The 26029-nt window shown below is 44.9% G+C and overlaps 2 protein-coding genes across 6 annotated transcripts; one reads left to right on the top strand and one right to left on the bottom strand.

Annotated features, from left to right (window-relative positions):
- On the top strand, positions 1-26029 carry tfb1m (transcription factor B1, mitochondrial). 3 transcript variants are annotated; one of them, XM_085768556.1, is made up of 8 exons: positions 1-83; positions 1121-1267; positions 1823-1974; positions 2189-2297; positions 2390-2541; positions 2987-3106; positions 23987-24114; positions 25131-26029. In XM_085768556.1, exons 1-8 carry the CDS (start codon positions 17-19, stop codon positions 25408-25410), a joined length of 1155 nt encoding a protein of 384 aa, XP_085624682.1. In that variant the 5' UTR covers positions 1-16; the 3' UTR covers positions 25411-26029. The 3 variants fall into 3 exon arrangements, with proteins under 3 accessions (XP_085624682.1, XP_085624683.1, XP_085624684.1); XM_085768557.1 differs by having other exon boundaries at positions 27-97; XM_085768558.1 differs by having other exon boundaries at positions 44-74.
- Positions 11929-17203, bottom strand: LOC146964078 (claudin-20). Of its 3 annotated transcripts, XR_015034794.1 has the most exons (3): positions 16875-17140; positions 14861-16198; positions 11929-14824 (listed from the first exon to the last, which is right to left on the bottom strand). XR_015034794.1 is itself a non-coding variant. In XM_085768559.1 (2 exons), exon 2 carries the CDS (start codon positions 16000-16002, stop codon positions 15274-15276), a length of 729 nt encoding a protein of 242 aa, XP_085624685.1. In that variant the 5' UTR covers positions 16003-16198; positions 16875-17203; the 3' UTR covers positions 11929-15273. The 3 variants fall into 3 exon arrangements, 2 of the variants coding, with proteins under 2 accessions (XP_085624685.1, XP_085624686.1); XM_085768559.1 differs by having other exon boundaries at positions 11929-16198; positions 16875-17203; XM_085768560.1 differs by having other exon boundaries at positions 11929-16447; positions 16875-17181.

Genomic DNA, 26029 nt, shown 5'->3' with positions numbered 1-26029 from the left:
CTCGCAGCCTCATTGGATGATCAGGTGTCAATTGAATGACGAAGTAGGAAATGTAAGGGAGGAATACAGCACTGGTGAGAAACGTGGGTTAACTCTGGTGTATTTTACTCCTTTGTGTTCTCCTTGTGTTGTTGGTTGTTTGCTCCCGTGCTTTTCTTGCTTTTAGAAGTAGCGTGAAGTGTTTCTGGGTTTGTTTGTTTTTATTAATGGCCGCTGCCAGAGGCGTTTGGACTTGAAGCTAACGCTAGCTACACATGCTAACAACAGTTACACAGTGCTCCAGCTCAGTTTAATGTCAACAGGAGTCTAACGTGAATTGTTCAGCGCATATAGATATAGATATTGCATGATTGCGTGTCATTGCAATATCGATGCAGCGCTGACATGATGTTACTGTAGTTTACAGATGATTTAACCCAAGTATAGACTGTACTCATGCTGATTTCATTGTTGCTAATTAGACTGACTCACTGATATCACTATCAATGTTAAACTGTCATGGGAATGTCATGTTCAAGTGCGCTGTAAGAGGAGAGTTATCCTGTGTTTTATGTCTCAATCTTGGTTCATTTAGTTTTCTGTTACTTATCCACTAGATGGTGCACGAGTTCTTATTATATGACACTAACATTCAGCCCTTAATCATTAACACTTTATCTTAAGGCTAGACAATGGAGATCAATCCCATAACCTGATAAAGAGGTAGGCTAATTGTAATTGATATCAGTTTGCCAGAATTAACCAGCCTTTATAGAATAAGACTAGTCTGTTAGATGGGCTATACTGCAACATGTGTGGGAAAACACTGAGGCATTTTAGTTTAAAGGTTATTATAAAGCCCACACAATCATTTTTCAGAATCACAACTTTAAAAGAAGTGCTGAAATAACAAAATACTTAATAACACATGCACAAAGGTCGTCTGGACTTGAAATGCAAAAAGTACCAACTCAAGAATACTCCTGCTGACTGGCTGTTATTACCAGATATGCCTCCCATGTTGCCCTTTTCATATTAAGAATTGTATTGCTGTTGAGGAGGCTGATCAGCCATAATTTATTAGTCTGTCTCGACTTGTGTGTTTGTGTAGGTGTGCGTTTATGTATCTATTTTCTCACAGAGTTCACCGGAACAATGTCTGCCTCAAGGAAACTGGCGTCTTTCCGTTTGCCTCCCCTGCCGACTGTAGGTGAGCTGATAAAGTTGTACAACCTGCGAGCTGAGAAACAGCTCTCCCAGAACTTTCTGCTGGACCTGAAGCTCACAGGTCAGTCCTCCTGTCTCACTCCTTCTTTTTCATTTTCTTTCTTTCACTCTGTCTGCAATGCACCACCAGCTGCTAGTTACTGTTCTTTGTTATGTGTCTACATTACATCGTGTTTATGTCAGTGCACCTGATTGCACGGCTCCACATAGCCTTGTTTCAAGGTATCGAAATCGACAGGCTTTTCTGTGCGGGGAGCTCGAGTCCAGCTAATGTGAATGGACCGAGTCAATTGTTTGCAGCCCCTGCAGAGCTCAAGCCTTAATATAATTATCAGTGATGCAGTGCAGGTCTGATCTGCTCTCCTGTCCTTGGACAAGGTGACTGTTAGATTAATACATCTCATCTTCATCACACAGAGGCAGGCAGATACTGCAACATCACACACTATTAATCTCAATTTAGATACCTGAGACTGATGAAAACAGTTGATTGGAGACTATGGTATATGATACATGACTTGAGTTAAGTTAGTTTATAATTCAAACAGTATATGCAGAAATGTTAATGAAATACATTTCTGTGACAGAGTCGGTCATCCATCTCCATTTTTTTCAGACAAAATAGTGCGTCAGGCCGGCAGTTTAAAGGGCGCCCATGTGTGTGAGGTGGGTCCTGGTCCCGGCGGCCTGACCCGCTCTATCCTCAATGCGGGTGTGATGGACCTGGTTGTGGTGGAGAAAGATACACGCTTCATCCCAGGGCTAAAGGTAAAACTGAGCAGTTACAGCAATATTGGTTTATAGACAAGGTCATTAGGTCATTCAGCAGGCCAGCCTCTAACACCTTAATCTGTCAGTTGCATCAAAGCAGTTAATCTGTTCTCAGATATAGCATCGTTAGGCGGCTGCAGGGTGACAGATGATGATAGAGTACCCTTTCTTTTTTTTTTCATTTAATGTCATGTCTGGTTCATTTCCACAGCTGTTGTCTGAAGCAGCACCGGGGATGATGAGGATTGTCCACGGGGACATACTCACCTACAGGATGGACAGAGGATTCCCAGTAGATATCTCTAAGCCATGGGAGGGAGGTGGGAAAATTAAAATTATATAAGATTTGACCATGCACAGAGTGAAATAAATGTATGTTGATACTTAACTGTGTGTATGTGTGGCTCTACAGATCCACCAAACCTTCACATCATAGGAAATCTACCATTCAATGTCGCAACCCCCCTCATCATCAAGTGGTTGGAGAACATAGCCAATAGGACGGGGCCGTTCGCCTACGGACGCACTCGACTCACACTCACTTTCCAGAAAGAGGTGGCAGAGGTGCGTGAATAGCATTACAGTGTCACACTTGTGATACTTGAATACTGAGGATAAAGTCCTCATGGGACTTTCCCGGCTTGTTTTGCTGTGCAATAACTTAAGTGTGAAAATATTCAGGAACGAATGGCTAATTTCATTATTCTGATTAATTATGGATTTTCAAAAAATCCATAATTAATCCTGATTTGCAACTAATGTGAATCAGCCTTTTTTATTATGGCCAGGCAAAATCATTCAAAACAGGATTTAATTATGTGTGCTTAATTACCTTCTTTTTGTGACACATATAAATATAATGAAGACACTTAAATACTCTGTTTAAGTTTTGTCTTTTTCAATACGTTTACAAGACATGGTTACTAAGCAACATCATATGACCTCAACAAAACACCTGATGTTAATGAAAATTGATCTCTAATTTATATTAACTGTCCTCTCCATCCAGAGGTTGACGGCCAGCACAGGCAGCAAACAGAGGAGCCGTCTGTCCATCATGGCCCAGTATCTCTGTACCGTCCGCAACTGCTTCACCATCCCTGGTCGGGCCTTCGTCCCCAAACCAGAGGTAGGAATTATATTTGATAATGATAAATATCTGGAGATCTTATCTGTGAATCTTACTACTACAGCAAATCCAAATGGGCAGTTGTGCTGTGTAAAGTTTTAACACACAGGGAGTGTTGGTTTTCATCTGGGACCTTACTGTATGTTTAATCAGTCAGACTGTGTTTCTGTTTGAATGTGGATTTGATGTTGTGCAGGCTTTTGCAGCAAATTGGCAAGAGATATTCTCCAGCTGTATGTTTCAGATCTTCCTTTGTCTCCCTTTCCTCTTGTTAGTCTACACATAAAAGTTATACAAGGTTAAATGTTGATTTCAGTCTTCAGTATTGGAAAAGTGGCAGATGGACACATTACTATTGCACAGTTCTTTACCCCAAGACAACAGGAGGAACTACTCACGTCTCCCAATCTCTGTTCCTCATCTGGTCCCACGTTCCCGCCAGAGTCCCTCATCATGTCACAATCACTCATCCCTCGCTCACTCTTCTTGCTTTAAGGCTTCATTAAGACTGTGTTGAATCAGTGTTGTTTCTGTTCTGTCTTTGGACCCTTTCTAGGTTGTAATGATGCCTGGTGGGTATTTCAGATGTGGCACGATCACACTGCACCTTGTAATGAGGGCCTAGTTCTTTTTTAGGACCAATTTCTCTCTCTGCGTCTGTGCGTGTATCAGTGGTGAAAGAAGGCGTTCACACTTATATAACATGAGAATGGAAGGGGGTTTTAGTTTTTGGGGGGGTTAGGATTTATAGTAGGACTAGGGGGCACATTAAAAAAATAAAAGCACTGCTGCAAAATTTGAAATATCAGTGTTGGCTAATAGACAGCTCTGAGATGTACTTTAGGATTGCAGACACAGAAGTCTTTTGAAAGACTCAGGAGCTCTCTTACATCTTTGTACAAATCAAACCATGTTTTTCTTCTCCTGAATTAAAGGATAGGTGTTAGGTGGATGTCAGGGATGGACTGCTGGTCCCTCGAAGATGTGGTGGCTCTTCAGGAGAACCACTGTTGGTAAATATTTAATCTCCTGTGTGGACTAAAAATGCAGCAGAGTGAATGGGACCAGCGCTGATTGTTCATTCTCTTAGAAGAGATGGCACCCAATGATTATTTCATCACACTCGGCTGCTTTTTTTTTTTTTTTACTCTTGAGTCTTATTTTTGTGTGTATATCAAACTGTGGCTTAATGGATCCCCGCATGCTTGTAAATGTGCAGACACATGCATGTGAGCGTGCGTGCATTAACGTCTAAATGTGAACAGAGTGGACGCCGCACACGCGATGAATCCGCACCTCCCACGTTCCCATACAGGCCATCCAGCCACACTAAATGTTTAAACGGGCTCTTGGTCGAATTGATACCATTAGTAGAGATGATGGCTGTTTGATGAGCAGGCCTCCTGCTGCTAGTGTCCTATGAAGATCAGAGAGAAGATCATGGGGTGCGTTAATGCCATCCCACGGTCACATTTTCCGGCCCCCTTCCCAGTATGTCATGTAGTATAATCCATAAAAAGCTCTATGGCTCTGCATTGTTTATTGGTGCACACCAGAGTAATTACGGAAGATTGTATGAACAATAAAAATGTCCTGTCTGATTTATAGGATGACATCAAAGGCCTGGTCGGACTGGGGATTGAGGTTGTGACATACAGAAATATAGACCTTCAGCTAAAGCAATGGGTTGTCTAAAACAGATATTGTATAAACACATAATGAGATACAGGAAATACAGGAAAATGTTGCCATAGCATTAGTACATTAATGGATTCTGTCCTGAGTGTTGATAGTGTTCACTGTTTATGGTGCTCAACTGAAAAGGCAGAAGCTACTTATAAAAATGATAATGGCTAAATACCCCTCCCCTTTGTGGGCATAAGTTAATTATAATGGTGGAGTAACTGCCAAATATCAAGGGTCTTTTCCTCCATATCCTTCTCTGTCTGTGTGTCTTTCACTTTACTACAGTGTTGGTGTGTATGTCTGTGTGTGTGGCTATCCCTAATACCTATGGCCAATAACCCAGATCAGTGGTCTGATTATTGGTATTATCTTGTTCCCTCTGAAGCTCCTCTGGGATCACTGATTGTGTTAATGAAGAGGAATTTGTTCACATTGAAGGACAACCAGGCTTTGTCTTGTCTGCTCTTGGCATGTCACTGTCATGTCTGAACCTTGGGCTGTGTGCTTGTTCCTATATTGATCAAATATTTCAGCAGCTAGTTATTCTGAATACTTCTATGAAGGAACCCATTGGTGGTGGGTCAGTGGCTTCGATGTCCTCCCCCCTCCTTGTCCACCAGTTGCAACTCTCCTCGACTGCAGGGAGTAAAATATGCAGCAGCAGGTGCTGTACGAAACATACGGCAATTAATATAGTGTGGAAAACATCTGAAGTGGTGTAATACTTTGTAATCAAACAAACACTGAGTCACAAAGAACCACAGAAAAAGCAATGAAATTACTGAACCTCTCTGATGGCCACGATGAGAAAATTGCAGCAGCTAAAAAGGTGGGGGTGGGGGGTGCAGGTTGATTGGCCAGTTGATTTGAACCTATAGGAGCTGGGCAATGCAGGGTAATGGGATAATGAGAAGGGAAATGTTGAATCCATTTTACATTAGCAGCTGCTGTGGCCCATATTGACGTATGGTGGGCAGATAAGCCCTCATCCTTGCCGTTTAATCTGTCTGTCTTGTTCCTCTCGCCCCCGGACTGCACCTCTCCTGTGTCACATTGAGTGACTGAGATTGCCCTTGAAGGTTTCTGAGAACGAGGATTGGCTGCTTTGTTGGTGTCCCCCACCCGCCACCCCCACCCCCCGGCTCTCTGTGCCCTAGGTCTGTCCTGCCGCGGATCACACCTGCCTCCCTTTCCTTATTAGTCACTCCTCTGCTGTTAATTCTCACATAGACAGACAGATTGAGTCATCCATTGCCTTTGTCATTCACAGCTATACTGTATCTGGAAGACGTCTTTAAGAATGTAAACTGAGAGAAACAAGCATTTCTGCTGCTTTAGTTGTTATACACATTTCTCATTTATATTCTTGTCAGAGGTCAAGGAGTTTTAGAGTGCACACTGCTATCAAAGTGTCTGCATCTCGAACACGAACACCCTGTCATCCAGGTCCATCCTCACTGCCTCTTTACATCGAAAATAGCTGATTTGCAAAGAGTAAAGAGTGTGGGCTGACTCGCTCGTGTCTCTTCTCCTGCCTCCCTGCTTTTATGCATCTGTGCAGGATGTGATTAAAATCATCTTCTGTCCATCACAGAGAGGACTATAAAAGAGGCAATGGATACTCCACCAGGAGCAACCTGTTGTCTCTTCTATAGGGTTTCTGGACAGCTAACAGTTCTGGTGTTCACTGGAAAAGGCTAATGGAAGAATTTGAAATTGACAAGTGTGGAGTGAGGGAGAGAAAGGCAAACTTTGAGAGAAAATGAGTAAGAGGGAAAAAATGAGTGATAACGAGGTGGGAAGGTGACAAAAATAAAAGATGGATGGAGAGGAAACATTGGAAACTGCCTAAAACCCCAGTGAGATAGAAAATAAAGGCAAGAAATGATATGAAGTGAGTCTAAGAGAATAGAGAGGAAATGAAATTGTATTCAGGCTGGTGATGTATGAAATGAAAGAAAAACTGGAAAAGGATATAAACGCAGCAAAGCCTCCTCCGCACGAGTACAGAGCGCCAGAAGACAGATTCATGACAGAGATCGATCTGAACAGAGAGTGAGGCGTACCTCCAGCAGATGGTTGTCTGGGCCAGTCGTCAGCCTGCTCTGAGTAATGGCTGCATCAGCCATCAGCCACCAACTAACTGAGCCTCACAGGAGGAGAGCCCTACAGATGTTTGCCTTGTACGCAATTGTCTACCAAGAGCACAGGCCAGATGAGATCAGAGCCCAAATTAAATTTGTTAATGCTGCATTGAGCATCCATTAGGCCTATGGCTGGCAGTTGTCAGGGAGGGTTGGGACTTGTGCGGTAAAAATGTAGCACATAGTATTTGTTGTACCATCAGCTGATGGTTTTTAAAGGGATAGTTCAACATTTTGGCAAATTGTCCCATTGCCATATTCCCTATAGTCATAGCAGTAGGTTCATTACCTTTATTTATCGGTGCGAGCTATTTTTAGAACAGCGGAGCAGAGCCGCAAGCTGCTCAGAGCTATGTTACGGAGGCTAATTTCATTCAGAAATGGGATTGCGTTTCCCTCATCAAACTCATCAATTACACAATCCAAAAACTCCAAAACGCTCTGGTGGACAAGTTGTGACCTGCACATTCACCACGCTATGAGATAATAACAGAACGTTACGAGACAGAGTTGTTTTCGAGGTAAATTCATACAAAACCGCTGATGCACGCTCCTGTCGAGGGCAGATTTTCGGCAAGCAGTCTCTGCAATTGCCACGAAAACAAATCCGTCTTGTAACATTCCATCCATTATTATCTCATAGTGTGGTGAATGTGCAGGTCACAACTTGTCCACAAGAGCGTTTTGGAGTTGTTGGATTGTGTAATTGATGAGTTTGACGCCGGGTTCACACCGGACGCCGAAGCGCCGCGAATAGCCGCGGAACGGAGACCGCTTCCCTTCGGCGCCCAAGTTAACAGGTTGTGTAGTTCAGACCAGACGCGACGCGCCGCGATTGCTCGCGCCGTGCAGTTATCGTTTCGGCGTCTGTTCTATTTTGTGCGCGAGCCGCGAGCAATCGCGTCAATCTTGGCAGGAAGTCACACATGAAACAACGAGAGAATCCGGTCAATTTACAAAATAAAACACTTTTCAAAATAAAATACAGCGATTGACAAATGCGATCTTATTTATATTTGTCAGACTCTCAACAGAGAGCGAGAGAGATAAAAACACGCACACACACAAGGGAGACACAGAGTGGGCTGGCTGCAGGGGGGCGGGGGGCGGGGGGGGTCAAAACACACAAACAAACAGGGAAAGAGCGAGAGAGGGAGGCAGAGACGAGTTGTTGTCAAGTGAAGGACGACGTGAAATTAATCTTGGAAGTGAAGTACAGTGAGTTGTTTGACCCACAGCACACGGCATTATAATTATATGAGGTTATTTACTTATCTATGATGTAAAAAAAACAGCTCTGAATGTGAGTAAACAACAGCTGAGGAGCAGAGGCGCTTGCGACCGCCGCGGAGAAATCAGCGTCTGGTGTGAACTGGAGGGACGCGGCTCGCGCGCAATTTCCGCGGCCGCTCCGCTTCACGGCGCTTCCGCGTCCGGTGTGAACCTGGCGTGATGAGGGAAACCAAGAAATCCCATTAGGCACTGTAGCATAGCTCTGAACAGCTCACGGCTCTGCCCCACTGTTCTAAAAGTAGCTTGCACCGACAATTAAAGGTAACGAACCTACTGCTATGACTATAGGGATGATGGCAATGGGCCAATTTGCCAAAATGTTGAACTATCCCTTTAATGTATTGTTAGTTTTTTTTGCCAGCTGGTGTTTCTAGTGTCAAAATAAGTCTCTTTGTGGAAGTCAGAGGATTGTTTCAGTGTTGAATGTGACCCAGCTCAGTCACAGTGTATTGCAGGCTGGCAGGCTCAGTGATGGATATCTTCACTGTGACCTGAAGTGGCCCAGCTCCTGTCTCAACCTCAAGAGGGAGAATCTACTCAGAGGGGGCTACGCTGCTTTCTCACCTCCACACAATCCACAGGCACACAATTCATCCAGGCCTATTCCTATCTCATAAACGGGGTCAAACACGGTATCAAGAGTATTTGGGAAAGTTATTTCAATGACTCGTGCCAGCGCGGTAAACGCCTCAAGCCTTGGTCTCAATACATCACAGACCCAAGGTAAAGAAAGGCTAAAAATACTCTCCTCCTCCTCGCCTTTAAACAAAATGCCGAGGTTGGCAGAGTTGGCTCCCGAACATCTCCAGAGATCTCCTGCTCCTCCTAACAAGAAACTGTGCCGGGTTCGCTCGGAGTCAGCGTTTGGTTTAGCAGATTCAGCTCTGTTTATTTAGCGAACATGCCAAGAGAGTGTGCAGGTATTTTGAGGAATAATTCTAAATCCCCCTCCAGCTGCGTCCCAATCAGAGAAGGTCAGCTTCAAATAAACAAAAGTCAAATAAAGCAGCCTGCTAGTGGTGCAACGATACGCTGATAAGAAATGAAACACAAGCACCGAGTCATCGACCTATAAGATATTAACTTGAAGGATTATTTGAACACTCCAATTTAAACTTCATGCACGGCGATTTCATGACTTCATCGCAGGTTCATTTAGAGGGGCAGAAGGTGGAGGGATTTATTGGGTGCGTTTGATAAGGCTTTGTTCAGGTCTGAAAAGAAAAACATCCGCATCGAGCTTTCTGTCTATGTGAAAAAGCGAAGCCCTGCCTCGGCTTGTTGTTGTGTTTCCGCGATCTCATTAATATATCTTAGTCATCATCTCTCACAGAAGACAATAATCTTTACTGATTAATCCACACCTTTCAACCATTTAGCCTGGATCACCCTCAGCTCGATGAATCCTCCCAGCCACGCGTCCCCGCCCCGTGCTCCGAGCTGAAATATTAAAGGGCCTCCTTTGAACTGTCAGAGTGTATTGTTTTCCTACCAGCCCTCCTTTTGTCATCTCCATAGCTTTTACTGCCTTCCTCAGCAGTTTACTGCACAGCCAAGGTCGCTGCTGTTATTCCCCAGCCTTGCATGTACACTGGGACCAGAGGGGAGCAGCTCCAACAAAGGAAGGTCATTCCCCGTCATCGTTGATGGCCGTACTATATCTTCACTATGGACCTTCATGAGCATAACAGCTGTCCAAAACAAAGAGCTGCGCGTTAAGTACGGTGACATACTAGAGCGATTTGGGGCGTTTGCATTTTGAGCAACGTGGTGATCTTTAATGGAGTTTTGTTGAGCAATGACATGACAGTTCCCTGACATGCCCACACATCGGTCTCGCTCTTTGTGTCTGCCAGCACGACTGGTGGAGTGTGTTATCGCTCCTGTGAGCAGTCAACGCCTCATTGTCTCCCACACATCTCCCGTTTTCTTTTTCTGTGGCTGATCTTCAGCGAGGTGATTTGCCGGTCGAGAAGGTCAGCAAAATAATCTGCACATTTCAGGAGGAAGGTGAGTTCAAAGGAAAGCCCGGCACATTAACCCCTGCCTCAAATTGACAAGCGCTCACCTTCTCTCATCTAAGCTCACATTCCAGATCTGTCATAGCGGGAACTCGGGGTGAAAGCCTTTGATGGAAAATGTAGGTTAAATACACAGAGGAGCAGATCTTATTAGCGTTTCCCCACGAGAGGAGTAGTTATTTGATCTGCACTCTTGTTGCATAACCAAGAGGAGTGGGAGAATGAGCGAGAGCCTTAAATAATCCATGTTTGTTTCAAGAAAGCACATTCTCACTCAGCCGATGTCAATGAGGGTCCAATCAGCTGTAATGAGAGCGCACTTTCTTTTGGAAGGTAACCATTTAATAATCGCTCCAACTGTGCTGCTAAACTTATGTTTCAGATCCTAAAGATATAGATGGTACTGTACGATATTCTCATTTCAAGCGAGCTCTGCCACTTTGCCACGTTTTCATGTCTAATATGATGGTAAAGTCTGTATACTTCTGTCATGTGATGACACTTTAGGAATTGTGCTTGGACAGTCTTTTACTATGATCTGACTTTTTATTGGCCAAAAGAAGAAACAATAATCCTCGGATAAATCAATAACGCAAAGAGTTGTCAGTAACAGCCGTAGACTAATCTGAAAATGTATTGTTTCAGCTCAGTTTCAGTCTTTACTCTTAATTTCTGTTATTAAAGGGGAACTATGCAAGTCCGGTTGCTTTTCTGCTGTTTTGCTAACGCTCCTCCTGGCCCATGTGCATTTATTTTCAACGAAGCCGGCGAGAAAGCAACCCATAGAGCGGTAATTAATGTTATTTATCATATATACGTTACAACGTGTATATTTGTGTAGTCTTATCTGCGTTTGTGTCATTGTGCCACCGAGACGAGACCTGGGACACCAAGTTGGAAGCACTGATCTTGCAAATTTGGTTTTCGGCCAAGAGACTCTACGTGGAAGGCAGAGAGCCTCCATTCTCCCACGCAACAAGTTACAAGTCATTTATTAAACCATCACAATAACTCCAAAGCTGTTTAATTAAGGTAAAAATGTAGCATAGTTAAGGTAAAAATCTTGCATAGTTGCTCTTTAATGTCCAGTGTCTTCATTGTTTTGATTCTCATTACTTAACTGCAGTTGTCATTTATTTGGCCCTGTGGGACTCTTCAAAATTTAAACTTGGTTATTGTTGATTATATTGAAATGATTTAACTACACTAGACTAATGGAGTCCTTCAGCTGTTCCCTTCCATGTCCATTTACTTGCACATTGTCAGCAGCTACTTTACATGTTGCTACTTAACTTGTGACTTAGTGTCAGATGAACCAGACGACTGAGATAACTCCCATTCCCTTCAGCTCTCATGAGGGTTGTTATTATTTCATTCCTGTATTCTCTAATGCTGTCCTCAGTAAGGAGTGACAGCACTGGACTGGGTGTGGTGTTAAAGGAGTCCCTTTTTCTAAACCCATTTGCTCACAGTAATGTTTTATGGATGCATATTTCAGTTGGACTGGCTCTGCTGTATTTGTAGGTGCTGTGCATGAGCAGCTGGTCTGCCCACACTCACCCACAGCCTGCACCATCCAGCAAATGTCTCATATCTGGCAGCAAGATGAACACTCATCTCCTCATCATCCACGCATTAAAGCACACAACAAACTACATACTGTACAGAAGGCAGTATGTTGCTTTCACAAAATAGTTTTATTGGTAAAAAATAGAACTACTTGCACAAGCACATTGAGACAACTGTATCAGAACTTGTGAACTGTTCATCATCACAAATATGCTCTGGCAAAGTAAGAAGTGCTAAAGCATCCACAAAAATAAGCTGCAGTTATCAAAATGATAAATCAATGTCTTGTTACAGTATATGCAGGAGAGTTGTAACTCTTTAGACTTTTAGGACCTAGTCACTTTGCACTCTGGCCATTTATAAGCTAATGAAATTGCGTGCTGATGATCAAGCTACACAGCCACAAAAAAAGAGAACTCTCTAGCTCCTATTTCCCGGTCGAATCTTATCAGGCAGAAATCATTCCCTTTTCTTTTTTTTCCAGAGTGCCAGTTGTGTTATGTATTTGTCCTGGTCCAGGGAGCTTGGAATGCTCAGCCATTTGAAACAAACTGCTGTCAAATAAAGTAACACAAGTAAAGGTGCATCGAGTAGTCTTCTTATAAAGAAGATATGGTATGAACATGGTATTGTATCTTATATTGAAACAATCTGAGGTGGTTCTAGTCCCTCAGTAAAAACAAACACCTTTAAAATATTAGATACTTGTGTACAGTTGTCGCCGACCTACAGCCATCCAGAACACAAATGCAATTTTTTTTTTCATTTATAAAATACCACACTCATGTTTTCCCAGTGAAACTCTCACGCCCAGTGAAGTCTTGCTGTGCTTTGAGAAACGAGGAATAAAGAGGATTTAAAATAACCCTCGAAAGCTGCACTGGACTGTACACAGGCATCTAGTTGACTTGAGACTTAGTCTGGCAGAACAAATCACAAATCCATAAAACATTTGTTAATGTATAATTCATGTACAAACAACGCAATAAAAAAATAAACAGAAAGAACTCCAGATAGTATTAAAACGTGTCATCATGAGACGATTTTGGCACATTCTCGAAACACATCGTGTCAGTATTAGTTGATGACATGGCACATTCTTTACTTTGTTTATTGCATCGGTTATGGTGCCTGGGCAGTGAGTCTTTGTCAGGAGGCCAGTTCTGTCGGCTCAAGTCTGTGCTGGGCAGGATGGCTAACGCAGGGCGGGGTAGAAACCTGACCCTAGAGGGCTGCCAGGACCGGCAGTAGTGCCCACGGAGATGCCCGTGGCGTGCCGGCAGCAGCCTGCAGGTGGCGAGCTGGACCTAGCCATCTGCTCTCCCCCAGGAAGCTGCATGTTTATGAGAGAGAAGGAGGGAATGTGCACTCCTATACATCACTGCCAAGGCCTGTCTCCACCATGAAAAACAATATTCCTTCGATATCCTTCCCTCAGAAAAAAAAGTAGATGCACTCTGGAACATGAGCGTTTAAAAAAAAAAAATAAAAAAAAAAACGTGACAGTGCTGCTGACATACGAGTAGATGGGAGTTTTGTTTACGTGTGCGTGTCGTGGTATGTGTGTGTGTGTGTGTGTGTGTTGGGCAGCCATGCTTTCAACATGCATCAACGTTTGCCCGTCAGTGATCACATCCATGTGACATGTGACACCAAAAGGACAGGGAGAGGGGGAAAAAAGATGAGACTGACAGGTAGAAAACAGAGGAACGGTGGCGTAGTCAAGTGGTCGCAGTTTAAAGACGCCGAGACCTGCAGGTGCAGACTCCCAGCGTATGCGCAATGCTGACGCACTTGGAAAACAAGTCACATATGGAGAATGACTCAAACCTTTTTTAGTTCCCTGCTGCCACATAGCTACCCAGGCCACCGTGACTCAAGGAGGTGCTCCCCCTCTGCTTCATCTTCTTCGCCTCTGTGCCGCCGCACCATTAAACATCTGCTCACCCCCTGCGAGGGCACTTGCATGACATAAACACCATTACAGTGGGCAGCAGAAGAAGAGCGTTTTTCCTAAAGCTCTCTGACCATGTAACAGGGATGCTGCTTCATGTCACTGGCTAATAATGGGGATTAGTCAAAGTAGTGTGAGCAGAGGCTCTGATTAAAGCTTATAGAACCGAGAGAAAGAGACGCCCCCCCCCCTCACCCCCCCACCCCTACACGCACACACCACAACCACACAAAACAACTTGAAATCACTGACTGACATGCACGTACACTCAGACAATGAAGACATTTCAATGCCGAATTCTGTTTCCATGGCAGTGTGGAGGAGGATGACAGGAGTGAAAAGCACATGCAAAAAAACAAACAAAAAAAAAAAAAGCCGGCGTGTCTGAGTGTTTACACGAAGACACACAAGAGCATGTGTCAGTGTGTGGGTGTGCATGTCTGAGGGCATGCGGGGAACGGACTGGGATGGAAAGCTGCTTCTTACAGGGGGCGAAAAAAAAAATGTTATTGTCTGGGTGGACGTATGAAAACAGCACATTAGATAGTCCACTCTGCTGACGCATTCAATCTATCAGCTTTTTTCTCTCCATCTCTCTCATATTTCCACCTGCTGAGAGAAGCAGGCATCTGTTTGTCTGCATTTTCGGTCTCAAATCCAGCCCAGCAGCCTACCTCTATTCCTCCTGACAGTCCTCTTTGAACAGTTACAGCAGGGTAATGTTTCTACAGCTTTTCAGGCACAGGCATTGTGTGGCTACGTCTCAGTCTTCTACCAAGCATTCCGCTGTATTAATACACAGACAGGCTCCACACGGCATGCTTTAGAGGCAAAAATATCAACATCATTCTAGTAGCTAACAAAAATAAGACCATTTATTTCAGTCAGTTCCACGTAGCAATCTATGTGGATAAGAATACGTAAAAACTACGATGGCCTGCTATGAGAGGACTTCCAACTACTGCTCTCAGGCATTATCATGCCTATTTTGTCAAATGGGAGTGTACCAAACGATTGTAAATAGCAGCTAAATGATTGCTTTTCTCTCTTTCTCTCTCTCTTTCTCTCTCTCTCTTTCAATTCAAACCTTTGGCGATGAAAAAAAAAGAAAAGAAATCTACTCGGAAGCCTTCCTTATTTGCTTAATCCGTTCCCCAGGGAACTCTCTCTGTGATTTACTGATGAAGGATGTCTGCATTTGGTTAGCGGCTTCCTTCGATTCTGCAGCACCTTATCCTAGCTCCTTACACATTCACACAGTTTGTTCCAAGGCGCTGCTTAGGGAATACCTCCACTGCTTGTGCTTGCAAAACAGAAAAAAGGAGAAGAGCCAGATAGAGGAGAGGGGGGAAAATGAAATCCAAGTTGTTGCCCTCCTCCCTCATCTTTTCTCCACCTCTATCAAGAGTGGAGCCCAGTGTGTAGCAGAAGCCGTGATGGCCCCCCCTCCTCCTCCCAGGCTCATCTCCCTTCAGCTGTAGCGTACACAGTGCTGTTTTATTACACATAGTCCTGCAGGCTGTAGCCAGTCTTATTGTCTAATGGGGAGAGAGAGCAGTACTGGTGCTGGAGCTCCTGCTGCTGCTGGAGCAGCTGTTGCTGCTGCTGCTGGAGGAGCAGTTTGTCAGGGGGAGGGAGCAGGACCAGGTCCTGGGGGCCATGCCTCTTCCCTGAGCAGGACATACAGAAGATGGACCCCCCGACGAAGAGGAATCCCGCAGAAACAAAGGCAACGTACACAGCACCCCCGGGCTCGAACTTATTGCTCTCGGGCACGCTGGAGTCCAGGAAGTTGGTGATGACCTCGTTGGTAAACCAGGAAGCAGGCACCAGACACAGAAACCCTGCAGCCACGAAGCAACCGCCGCTGGCGATGGCAGCGTGCCGCTTGGACCGCCGTCCGCCTCCCCATCGTGTGCATTTTAGTCCCAGCGAGGCCAGGCAGAGGCCCATGGCGGCCAGCACGCAGCACAGCACCATGGTGGTGCGGGCAGTCTGCAGGTACGCAGGTAGTGAAAGCACCGAGTACTTCAACGTGCAGCTGAACATGCCTGTGCTGTACCATGTGCAGTCCATCCACAGCCCCTGCATCTGGGAGATGGCTGTGATGATGTTGGAGCCCACATCTGCGCTGACCTTCCAGTTGGGCAGCACGGTGGCCACCATAGCGCCCATGATGCCCAACAGCGCCAAGACAAATCCAAATATCTGCATGCCCGTGGATGCCATGCTCCTTTTAAAAGTCGATGCCGCTGCCGCCTCAGCCCTTGTCCTCGCCTGGCAGCATTCACCCAGCGCCAGCCAGGCTCGTCAACCCCACTGCCCAAGCCGCCTCTCTTTCTCTCTCCCCCCCTCCCTTGGTGGCGTGCCAGCTGCCAGTCAGATCCTCCCGGTTCCTCAGTTCTTCAGCTGCAGCTCCACTGGACTGGAGGAGAGAGACGGAAATAAGAATTTGAACTGAGTGCGTCTCCCCCCTTTCTTTTCCTCCCCTCATTCACCTCACACAAGCACAGACTTTTTTTTTTCTGGCTGGAAACAAAGGACGGCATGAAGCGTGAGCCCTCAGAGCCGGTCTGTGGCTGACTGTAGGTAAGCAGAACACTTGGGCTTGTTGTGCATGTGTGCATCTCCTATGTGCTGCCTTCTCCTTTTTCCTTTAAGGAGCCCCAGAGAGCTGTTATTGGAGAGGGAGACATGAGTTTGTGGTATTTGCAATGCTCAATAGCTATGTGGACTTAAAGCTGCAGCGCCCTCACACCATTCATATACTGTATATTCTACCACTTTCATCACAGTGCTGTTTACCTAATAAACTGCGCCTGCCTCTACAACAGTTTTAAAGGGTTAACATCGATTAACATGTTAGTCCTAATCCAGACAGCCGCTAGAAATCAACTTGAATGACCGGTTCTTTATTATTAGGATTTAGTCGGACTTTGTTTCCGGCGCATTGTTTTTCCTCATCTAACTAACTGCGTCTCCAGCTTCAGATAAATAACCTCGGAGCTCAAGTCTGATTATTTGCTCTTGTTATGTGGTCCATGGAGGAGAAATAAAAAGAATATTAAAAAAAAAAAAGCCATGTTGAAATAATCCCTTACCCCGGCTGGTGCAGAGCTGGCGCTGAGGCGTCACGTTGTTCGCAGTGATTCCTGTAAACACACACAGTCCAACACACAGAGACAGTAGACTGCTGCTGCTGCTGCTGCTGAGGGGGCGAGGAGGAGGATTCAGCCCGGAACACCGATCCATTCAAGACATCCATTTCCTTAGCAACAGTGTGTGAGAGGACATCCCAGCTCCTACACGGACCACACAGGCTCGGCTGGAGCCCGGGAGAAACAACCGTAGTGCTCTCTCTCTCTCTCTCTCTCCTCTCTGTCTCTTTCTCTCCCTGGCTCTCTCTCCTCTCTCTCTCTCTCCTCCCTCCCTCCTCACCGCGCGCCGGTGTGCGTGTGTGTGTGTGTGTGTAGGCTTTATCTGTGTATGTGCGTGTGTGTTGTAGAATAGTAGTGTCTGCCTTACAACCACAACTTGAAAAACATCAGTTTTGTGGGAGTTAGCTAGAGGAGCATTTCGTTAAAATGAGACAGATAGGCTATCTCTCTCTCTCTCTCTCGTGTCCAACGGCAAAAAACAAACAAATAACAAAAGCTAGAAAAAGAATATGTTCATCTAGTAAGAAAATGTCACAGTTTAAGGTTGCCAAAATACTAACTATAAGGAATTATCTATTATTTATGCTTGATAGACAGATTTTAATTGGACTATGTTGTGTTTTTACAGTTTATGATTCTGTTTCTACAGTGTATTTTAGCTGAAATACAATATAATTTTGATGAATTTATTTTAGAAAAATATAATATCAACTAAACTAGATTAAAAGTGACAAAAAAATTATGAGGTTTGGCAGAATGGTGTTTGTTGCTCAGTCATAGTTACATTCTTTGATTCACCAGGGTGGAGAAAGTTGGTCTTGCTACTGTATGTAATGTGAGCTAACTAAAGAATTACATTAAAGTCCACCCCTCTGCTGAGTTGTCCCACTCAGACTCAGTAGTCATAATGCAGCACCGCTTTTTAAAGATAAGAAGTTGGCAAGATGCAAAGTCTAGATAAGATTTCCAAACATAGCCCCGCTTCACAACTGGGAAGGGTAATCAAATTAAGTCAGAAGAAGAAAAAGCTGCTATCTCTATGACCAGATTGTACTCTGAGAAGATTTTTTGTTTGTTTATGTGCTGGTCCAGAGGCCAGAGGAGCGTGTGTACCCCCACCATGCCAAAACTGACCCTCCCTGGGGCCTCATCTTCATCAGGCGTCAGTCAGCAGGAGGCTAAAACTCACAGCTGCTCCCATGTCTTTGCCTCTCTTCCCTCTCCTCTCTGTAGAGGACACACAAAACAAGGGTGGGAGTGGCCAGGACGGCCTTGATTCATGAATGACAAAGAGGACAAAATGAGATGGGGGGGTTGAAAAAAAAAATCAGACGGGCCCTAATACACCTGATAACCTTGGAAACGCAGATGCGTGTTACTGTTATTTTGCTGCATGGGCAAATCAGCAAAAACAGCCAGCTGTGGGAAATTATTTCACCCATCTCCTCACTTCCAGTGTAACGACCAGGCATTGACCACATTGATGTGTAGCCATTACATGTAGATAGGTTGGTAGCAATTGATTTGTTTAGCTATTGATCTGTTTGTTTAATATGGCCCAGTGCTCTCTCCAGCCTCTATTGTTTTTTCCTGGTAAACTACCCATAAGAGGCCCTTTAAAATGAGATCCGGCCAGTGTGCAGAGATGATGCACACCACATTACCTCCACTGTGATGTTGATGTCGACCTTCAGCTCTACATTCTCAGACCTCTTTGTCGAATACCACTGCAGCAGGAAGATGGAGAAAAAAAATCCTGTTTTCTGCAGACACACTACAGTGTGGCGTGTGTGACCTGTCTCAGTGTAACCGACGAGATCCTAAGTGCTGATGCCGGGTGTTGTTCTGTGGGGAGCAGGATAAATAAATAAACAGATTACAGAGGGACTGGATAAAAGGAGGAAGAAGGGAAAAAGAAAAAAAAAAGATGGAAGGTGAGAAGAGCAAAACACAGTTAACATACACCGGTGAGTGCAGATGTGTGACACTGATGTGTGAAGATATTGCAGCCTATTATGAGCGAGGTCTCCTTTATTTTATCACCTCGCCGCAGAGCTCTCCAGCCCCTTTTTCTGCAGCACAGCTCTGAGGCACAGCCGGACCCCACCACGCTCTCTTTTTGGCCACATCAGGGTCTTTTATCGTTCAATTTGCATTTTTCTCTTTTATGTCCTCCCTTGCGTAATTGGTTTTTACCGTGTCCATCGTCTTGCAAAGGCGGCTTGTTCACAGCACCGATGCAAGGTGGCGTGTGATAGCTGTGATGTCGCTGTCATTGCAATCTTGTTCTGGAGAAAGGCCCGGGTCCAGTTTCACCATACATAATAGGTGCAAACCAGTCCGAGGAGAAACACTTGTGACATGTTGTGAAATTACCGGCATCGGCTTGATTAGAGAGTCACCTCAGCTTACTCCATTAAGACTGACTCCCATGTAAACAAAGCGGAATGGCACTCCTAAGTTTTTAAAATATCACATCCAAACTATTTTCCCATGTTGGCTTTGTTTGCTGTCCCACTGGACCGGGACATTTTCACATTTTTGGGCTGAAATTCCAGCTCTTCTATGACGAAAGCTTCTCTCCAAGGAGCTGATCTTGTCAAAGACCAGGCCTACAGTCTTGAACGTCCTGCCATGGGCGATTTCATGGGAAGCTCACCGAAGCCCTTCCTCCCTAAACCCCTCAAGCAACATCAGTATATTCAGAGGCATTAACTGCTGCCTTCTCCTCTGAGAGGCTGTCTCCCTCCCACTGATGTAATGGAGGTTGTCTTCTCAAGGTATTGTCATGATTAATGCAACTCTTCTTCCTTTGGTTTCAGGATCTCTGTGAGCTTTTCTTTCTTGTATTCCCTGCCTGTGTAGCTTCCTTCCTTCCTTCCACCACCCCCCCTTACCTCTCTCCTGAACCTGCCATTATGTAAGCGCAAGTGTTGGTGGTTCAGGTATAGCGCAGTGGCTGGTGCCCCAGGGTCTCTGCCATCTCGTCTTGGTTACGCTTAGAGGGACATGACAAATTACTGCTCACACGCCATTGGGCAAGAACTCACCAAGAAAGAGACATTGGAGGTGGAAATGAGGAAAGGGGGCTGGAGAACCACAGGGCAAAGCTGGAATAATAGAGTTCCCCACTGGGCTTTAGGAAGGTCAAATGCATGAAGTATGGTAATGCACAAGTATGTCAAGATGGATGTGTGACTATTGTGCAGAAGTGGGTCAGGAAAGGTCCTGAGATGAGGACGGAAGTAGGTGTGTGACTTTTTTTGATATGTGATATCAAAGAGATCTGTCATATTTTGCCCTTTTCAAACGCTCCACCCGGGCATTCAGTACTCTGCGACTTTCTCTTTTACACTAGTGTAAATGCAAAGTGTCAACGTTGATTTATCACATTTTTTAGTTTACCACATGGGGAAGGAGGTTCAAAGTCTATGTAAATGTTTGAAGTCTTTGTTTTCGAAAAGCTCCGGTCAAATTAGCCAGATTGAGAGTCAGAGCGAGAGGAATTTTCATGAGCTTGTGTATAGATCCTTACATAACAATCTAATTTAGAGGCCAAATTAGTGGTAATGATTCACTTGTTTTTCCCCTGCTAAATATGATTGCTTGCTGAAGCCTACAAGAAATGATTACCATCAGAGCATTTCCAGCCACTGTCTGCATTATGTGGAAGACTTCTGCCTGCCGCCATTGTAAAGAAAAAGGGCAACCGATTGAAGGATGGAAGCCTGCGCCAGGCGGAGGTGGGGAAGAGATATTAAGCTTGTCAGATAGTGTCAATAAGTCAGTCTGCTACCCCAGTTCAGGATCTCCCCCAGCAGATGCAGGGTATTTTAGGAGTTTTGAAGGGGCCAGAGGGGGGCGAAGGCATGTTCATAGCACCTCCGTGGAGGGCCCAAGTGACATCGCATGATTTAAGATGGAGTTTCCTTGCATGTTGAGGTTATCAGGGGGAGGATTAATGGCAGAGAGCGGGATATATTACAGTGGCGCTATCTAGTGATGCCGTGTAGCAAGGCCATACATATATCATAACAGCAAAGTGACTTGGACAAGCTGATGGCTGAAATGCCGCTGCCTGTATAGTCCCCAATATCGACTTTTCTCCCTGCTCCTCTCTTAAATCATGAAGTGCGGAATATAAATGGCCTAATTATTCCAGCGGGGAGCGAAATTAAAGGCATTCCTTTTTATTGCGACTTCCTAACAGATGGTGGTCTGATTTTACATCAACCAAAGAATTGAAAGAAGCCGCTTGAAAATGCAGATAGACAATCTTATCCCTCACACGTTGATGTGACAGGTGGAGGAATAGATTCCCATAATACAAGCCCCTGTTCCAGACCAAATGATAGAGCCATAGCTCTCGATGCCCTTGACAACACCTGCCACCAGGGCTTTGTATTTAAAATGCATCATCTGAACTAAAAGGGTTAGTGTATTAATAATAGACTCATCAAGACGAAGCCAAGGCCATTACTGACACTACAAATAAACCATGAAGTCATCATTCAATGTTAGACTGTGTTAAATATGACAAAAATCAACATTTAAATTAAACATCAGATTTTTATGAACAGCTGTATACTCCATCCTTCCATTTCTTCTGCTCATGACATCCTTCCATCCTCCTCCTATGTGGATCCATCTCATTCTGAACCCTGGAGTTTGAAGCCTCCCCTGCACTATAATTGCACATAGCTTTCAGGGCTGCCGAGACAGACAGTCTCCACCGCTGCCATCCCATTAAACGCCACTGCGGCAGCGAACCCGGCAGCAGTCGGGCATCTCTGGACTACACAGGGATCTATAGATGTGATAAGAGATAGTGCTGCGGTTTACAAGTGCTCCCGAGCGCTACCTCAGTTGTTCACAGAAAAAAAAGCGGAATCTAAACAGCTCATTAGAAATCCTTCGCGCGCCCTTGGACCACTTCAGATTTCTCCCCCCCTAATTATCAACGCCAGCCCGTAGCTGAGAAAATGCAAAAGGCAGCTGTGAACGAGAGTGAGTCACACAATCCAGAAATACAAGCTTCAAGGATGCACGAGGAGCTCCGCAGGGCATGTCGTCTCAACAGGAGAGCTGTTGATCTGAATTAGATGTCCTTTTATTTTACTTGTTGTGTATGTGTTTGTGTCAGTAAGAGGGAGGCTTGTCTGCCTCTATGTGTTTATTGCATGTCTGTCTTGTCTTTGATTACCAAGTTAGCATGCTGTTTGTGATTTCCATTCATGCACCTGCTCCTTTGATTCCTTACGACTTTTGCCTATTCTCTGTTTACATACCTGCACGTATTACAGCTGTCTTCTCCTTTTTCTTTCTTCTCAGCTTGTATATCCTTTTTAAAAAAAATAAAAACACCCCATTCCATTTCCAAGTGTCTGATACTTTTCCATTCAGGTTTGAGCTACTTACAAATGTTTATTTTTCTCTTTGAGTGTCTTGAAAAGCACTCAAAGCCAAAAAGCGCTTCAGGGCAATGAAACGTGTTGTTATTACAACTAACACCACTGATGGTTCTCCACAAAGTGCCATTGTCAGTCTGCTCTGTCAAGAGTACCGTCCCTCACCGTGGTTATTACCACCCTATGGAAAAAACAGACAGGCGACTGCTGTGCTCCGCTGCCCACTGTCTGGTTGCACGGCCGGTCCACACACAGGGGAGTAGGGCTCTGATTGTGCTGCACCCTCTCAGCTATCACTTGCAGGACTGAAACGCCATCATGTGAAACAGCCCTGAAAGATGATGTGAAACAGACGCCCCGAGATCTAGAGATTCAGAAATGTTCTTTTAATGTATTTTTGTTCTTTTTGATTCTATTTCTGTGCTCAGCAGACAAAGAGAGCAGATGATCCTTTACATCAAGCAATAGAGGAGAGAGAGAACATGTGGATGTATATATGTGCTCGAAAGTTAAAGAGGAAGCGATCTGAGAGCGAGAGAGCGGGCTCTGCTGAGTCTGGTACGATTACTTCAACAGTGTGTCATGTCAGCTTAATGCTGACACACGAAGGATGGGGAGGCAGCAGCTAGAGAGGAACTAGAGCCAAGGTCTCCAGCGACACCACCACCACCACTAACACCAGTTCTCTATTGTAATTCACTGATTCTCAACCAGGAAGGCAGAGAAGCTCAACTAATTTGTGCTTTATTATTATTCTGTTATTTTGTAACATTAACAGGGACAGAGTTGGAACGTGTTTCATTGGTGTCGAAAAAGGTGTATGAATTCATCAGACAAGGTTGCGGAGGTTCATTCCACAACAAACCAGAAGACTAGTTCTGATAAGGTGACCTTCAAAAAGCCCCATTCCTTACAGCCTCTTATCACAGATAGAGCTGAGCTTTACAAGGCCCAGGCTCTTATTCTTGCGGGAATAGTTTTCCCATTACTGTGTTTATGTTTTTCAGCAAGCATTGAAAAAAAAAAAAAAGAATTAATCAGTGTACATGTGTCCTCAGAGTCTCCCATAAAGCGGGATATGAGCTCTGTGGCTGCCTAACGTGCCCATCACTATATCTATATGCAGTGTGTGTTGTGCTCCATTGCTTTGAACCTCGGTGGAAATGAAATGGTCGAGCCAGAGAGACGAAGACAGCGGGATGAAGGGGAGAGTGCTACACTGAGTCAGGCTCGTAGGTATTAAGTAACTCGGTGGTGATGCAGTGACAGGATGAGAGGCAGGAAAGAAAGACAGAGGCTCAGTTTCTATGGTCCATCGCACAGGTGTTACTGTGGCAACTGGAACGGGCTCGCCAGCCAGCCAGCCAGCCTTTGCTGCGTCATCTTATTTTCTGCCTTTCCTCTTTTCTTTTATCCCAGTGTGTTGATCCTTCTACCTCTCTCTCCCTCTCCTTTTGTATCTCTCTCGCCATTTGTCAGGCAACCTTTCGCTCCAGCATTTTTCTCCACGCTTTTGCATTCTCCTTCCTCCTCACACCGACTTGCTCTTTCTGCACTTTTTTTTTCTCCAACATTCACATTTGCACATTCTTTGCGATTTAGTTTTGACCCTGCTGTTTGGATTCTTCTCCTTTTGTGTGTGTGCAGGTGGACGTGGGAGTAGTTCACTTCACCCCTTTGGTTCAGCCCCAGATCCAGCAGCCTTTTAAGATGGTGGAGAGAGTCGTCAGAAACATATTCCAGTTCCGCAGGAAGCACTGCCATAAAGGAGTGGAGTAAGCACCATTATACAACTTGATGTAGCTTGTAAAGCATCTTTCTTCTCTCTCTCTCTCTCTTTCTGTCTCTCTCTCTTCCTCTGCCCGTTTTACTTTTTAATCTTGTCTCATGCTCATCTATCATTCTCTCCTCTACATTTTTCATTCTCTGTTTTCTGACAGCAGCATCTTCATCTCATCATTAATTACAGTGGTTTTTGATTCGTCTGTTTTTTCGCCGCACACACAAACGAAGACACAACTTTTGAGGCTTTCTGTAAACCACGTTCTGAAGAGCGGAGCGCCCACCGAACTCTGTTGAAAAACCACTTGCAACAAAACCCGTACGCCCACATGCGCGCGCTGCCCATCGCCCCCGTGCCTGTTAGGAAAGTGCATGTGGGCCCGGATAACAAAAGAACACTGGCTGCGCGAAAGAGAACAGCAATTATGAGTCATTGAGGTGGCACAGGAAGACGAGGCAGCATATTTTATGTAACTGCAGTGGGTTGGTGGCAGCAGAACCAAATTGGAGAGGAGGCACCAGCGGTGAAGCGCCTAAAAAGCATCTGTACTGAGCTGGGAACTGGCTACCGCTCATTAACCTGCAGAAGAATACAGAGGAACATCTTAGGAAGGGAAAAATAAGTCGCAACTTCTCTGTTTTGAAGGTTCTGGAGAGCTTTTGAGGGTGAAAGCCAGCAAAATAAATGGAAATTCTAATTTAAATTATGGCTGCTTCCTTTACTTTAGAGAAATTTGTGTCTGAGAGAGAGGAAGTTTTGTGTCAATGTCTGAACATCCCTTGATGTTGCATGGTAGTGGAACAAATTAACAATTCATGAGCAGTTCCAGCCCTTTGTGTGATTTCAATTAATTTCACAGATTTGAAATAATTGCTGAGGGATAATTTCTTTCTGTTTGAACTTTATAATGCCATTAAACTTGCATGATTGTTAAGATATCAAAGCGACCTGAGTGTAGGAATCTGTACTATCATTTATTCTCCCCCTTCCTTCCCTTTTTACCCCCAGAAAGCTGTTCCCGGAGGCGTGTCGTATGGAGCTGACACAGGAGATGATGCAGAAGGCAGATGTGGACCCCACTCTGCGTCCCACAGAACTCACCATACCGCAGTTCAGGGCTCTGGTGGACGCCTACGCTCGTCTCTGCGTCCAGGAGCCCAGCCTCCTCGGCTACGAGCACAGAGAGGAGCTCAGAATGATGCGCCACCAAAGTCATGGAAACACACCAGTGAAGACATTTACGGACACACCAACCGGCACACCACCGAGCCCTCTGCAGCCGTGCTGAGGAAAGAAGGAAAAAAGAAACCTGGAGAATCCCACTAATGGCCTCTGCCATCACTGGGAGACAACAGACTGCTCTTAGCCGTGACATTTCCACCTGGCATAAGCATGCATTTTTAAAATGTTTTTCCCTGTGCTCAGGGAGCATTAGTTACCTATTGGTCTACATGCAATCCTGGGACAGAGACAAGGTGCAGAAGGCACATAAAGAATCCTGAGTGGGTTGGAGCAGCTCCAGAACCTTGTTCCAGGACGGGACAACTCAGAGTTGTGTGTTTTGGGCAGAATAAAGAAAAGCATGCTAGTTACCCACAATAGCTTTTTAAGAGTGAATGTCTCTTTATGTCCCAGTTCTCATTCAGATCCAGCTCTCATAACACCTTGTCCTGTGGGACCTGAAAGAAACGTCAGAGTGTTTTCAGGGTGATTTAGAGAAGGAGAACAACATGGCAGCACCATATCCAGGCCAATTTCTCCTTTCGTTATGTACTGTATTGCTCAGTCACTTGGGAGACAGAGCTTAAAGGGAGGAGGAAAGTGCTGGGAATTTGTTAGCTCAGGAAAAGCTCTTGTTGTTTTAAAGGAAGAGGACTCCTATTAAAATATTTTTTGTTTAAAAAAAA

Source organism: Trachurus japonicus, chromosome 22 (genome assembly GCF_045865225.1).
Source record: "Trachurus japonicus isolate A0001 chromosome 22, Traja_1.0".
Lineage (NCBI taxonomy): Eukaryota > Metazoa > Chordata > Actinopteri > Carangiformes > Carangidae > Trachurus > Trachurus japonicus.
The sequence above is the reverse complement of the archived record's forward strand: the minus strand, read 5'-3'. Positions and strand labels throughout refer to the sequence as shown.

Coding starts and splice junctions, on each gene's coding strand:
- LOC146964078 (XM_085768559.1), bottom strand. CDS start 16,002: ATGGCATCCACGGGCATGCAGATATTTGGATTTGTCTTGGCGCTGTTG.
- tfb1m (XM_085768556.1), top strand. CDS start 17: ATGATCAGGTGTCAATTGAATGACGAAGTAGGAAATGTAAGGGAGGAA. Junction 2,298..2,389: donor CTCTAAGCCATGGGAGGGAG/GTGGGAAAATTA, acceptor GTGGCTCTACAG/ATCCACCAAACCTTCACATC. Junction 24,115..25,130: donor CACTGCCATAAAGGAGTGGA/GTAAGCACCATT, acceptor TTTTACCCCCAG/AAAGCTGTTCCCGGAGGCGT.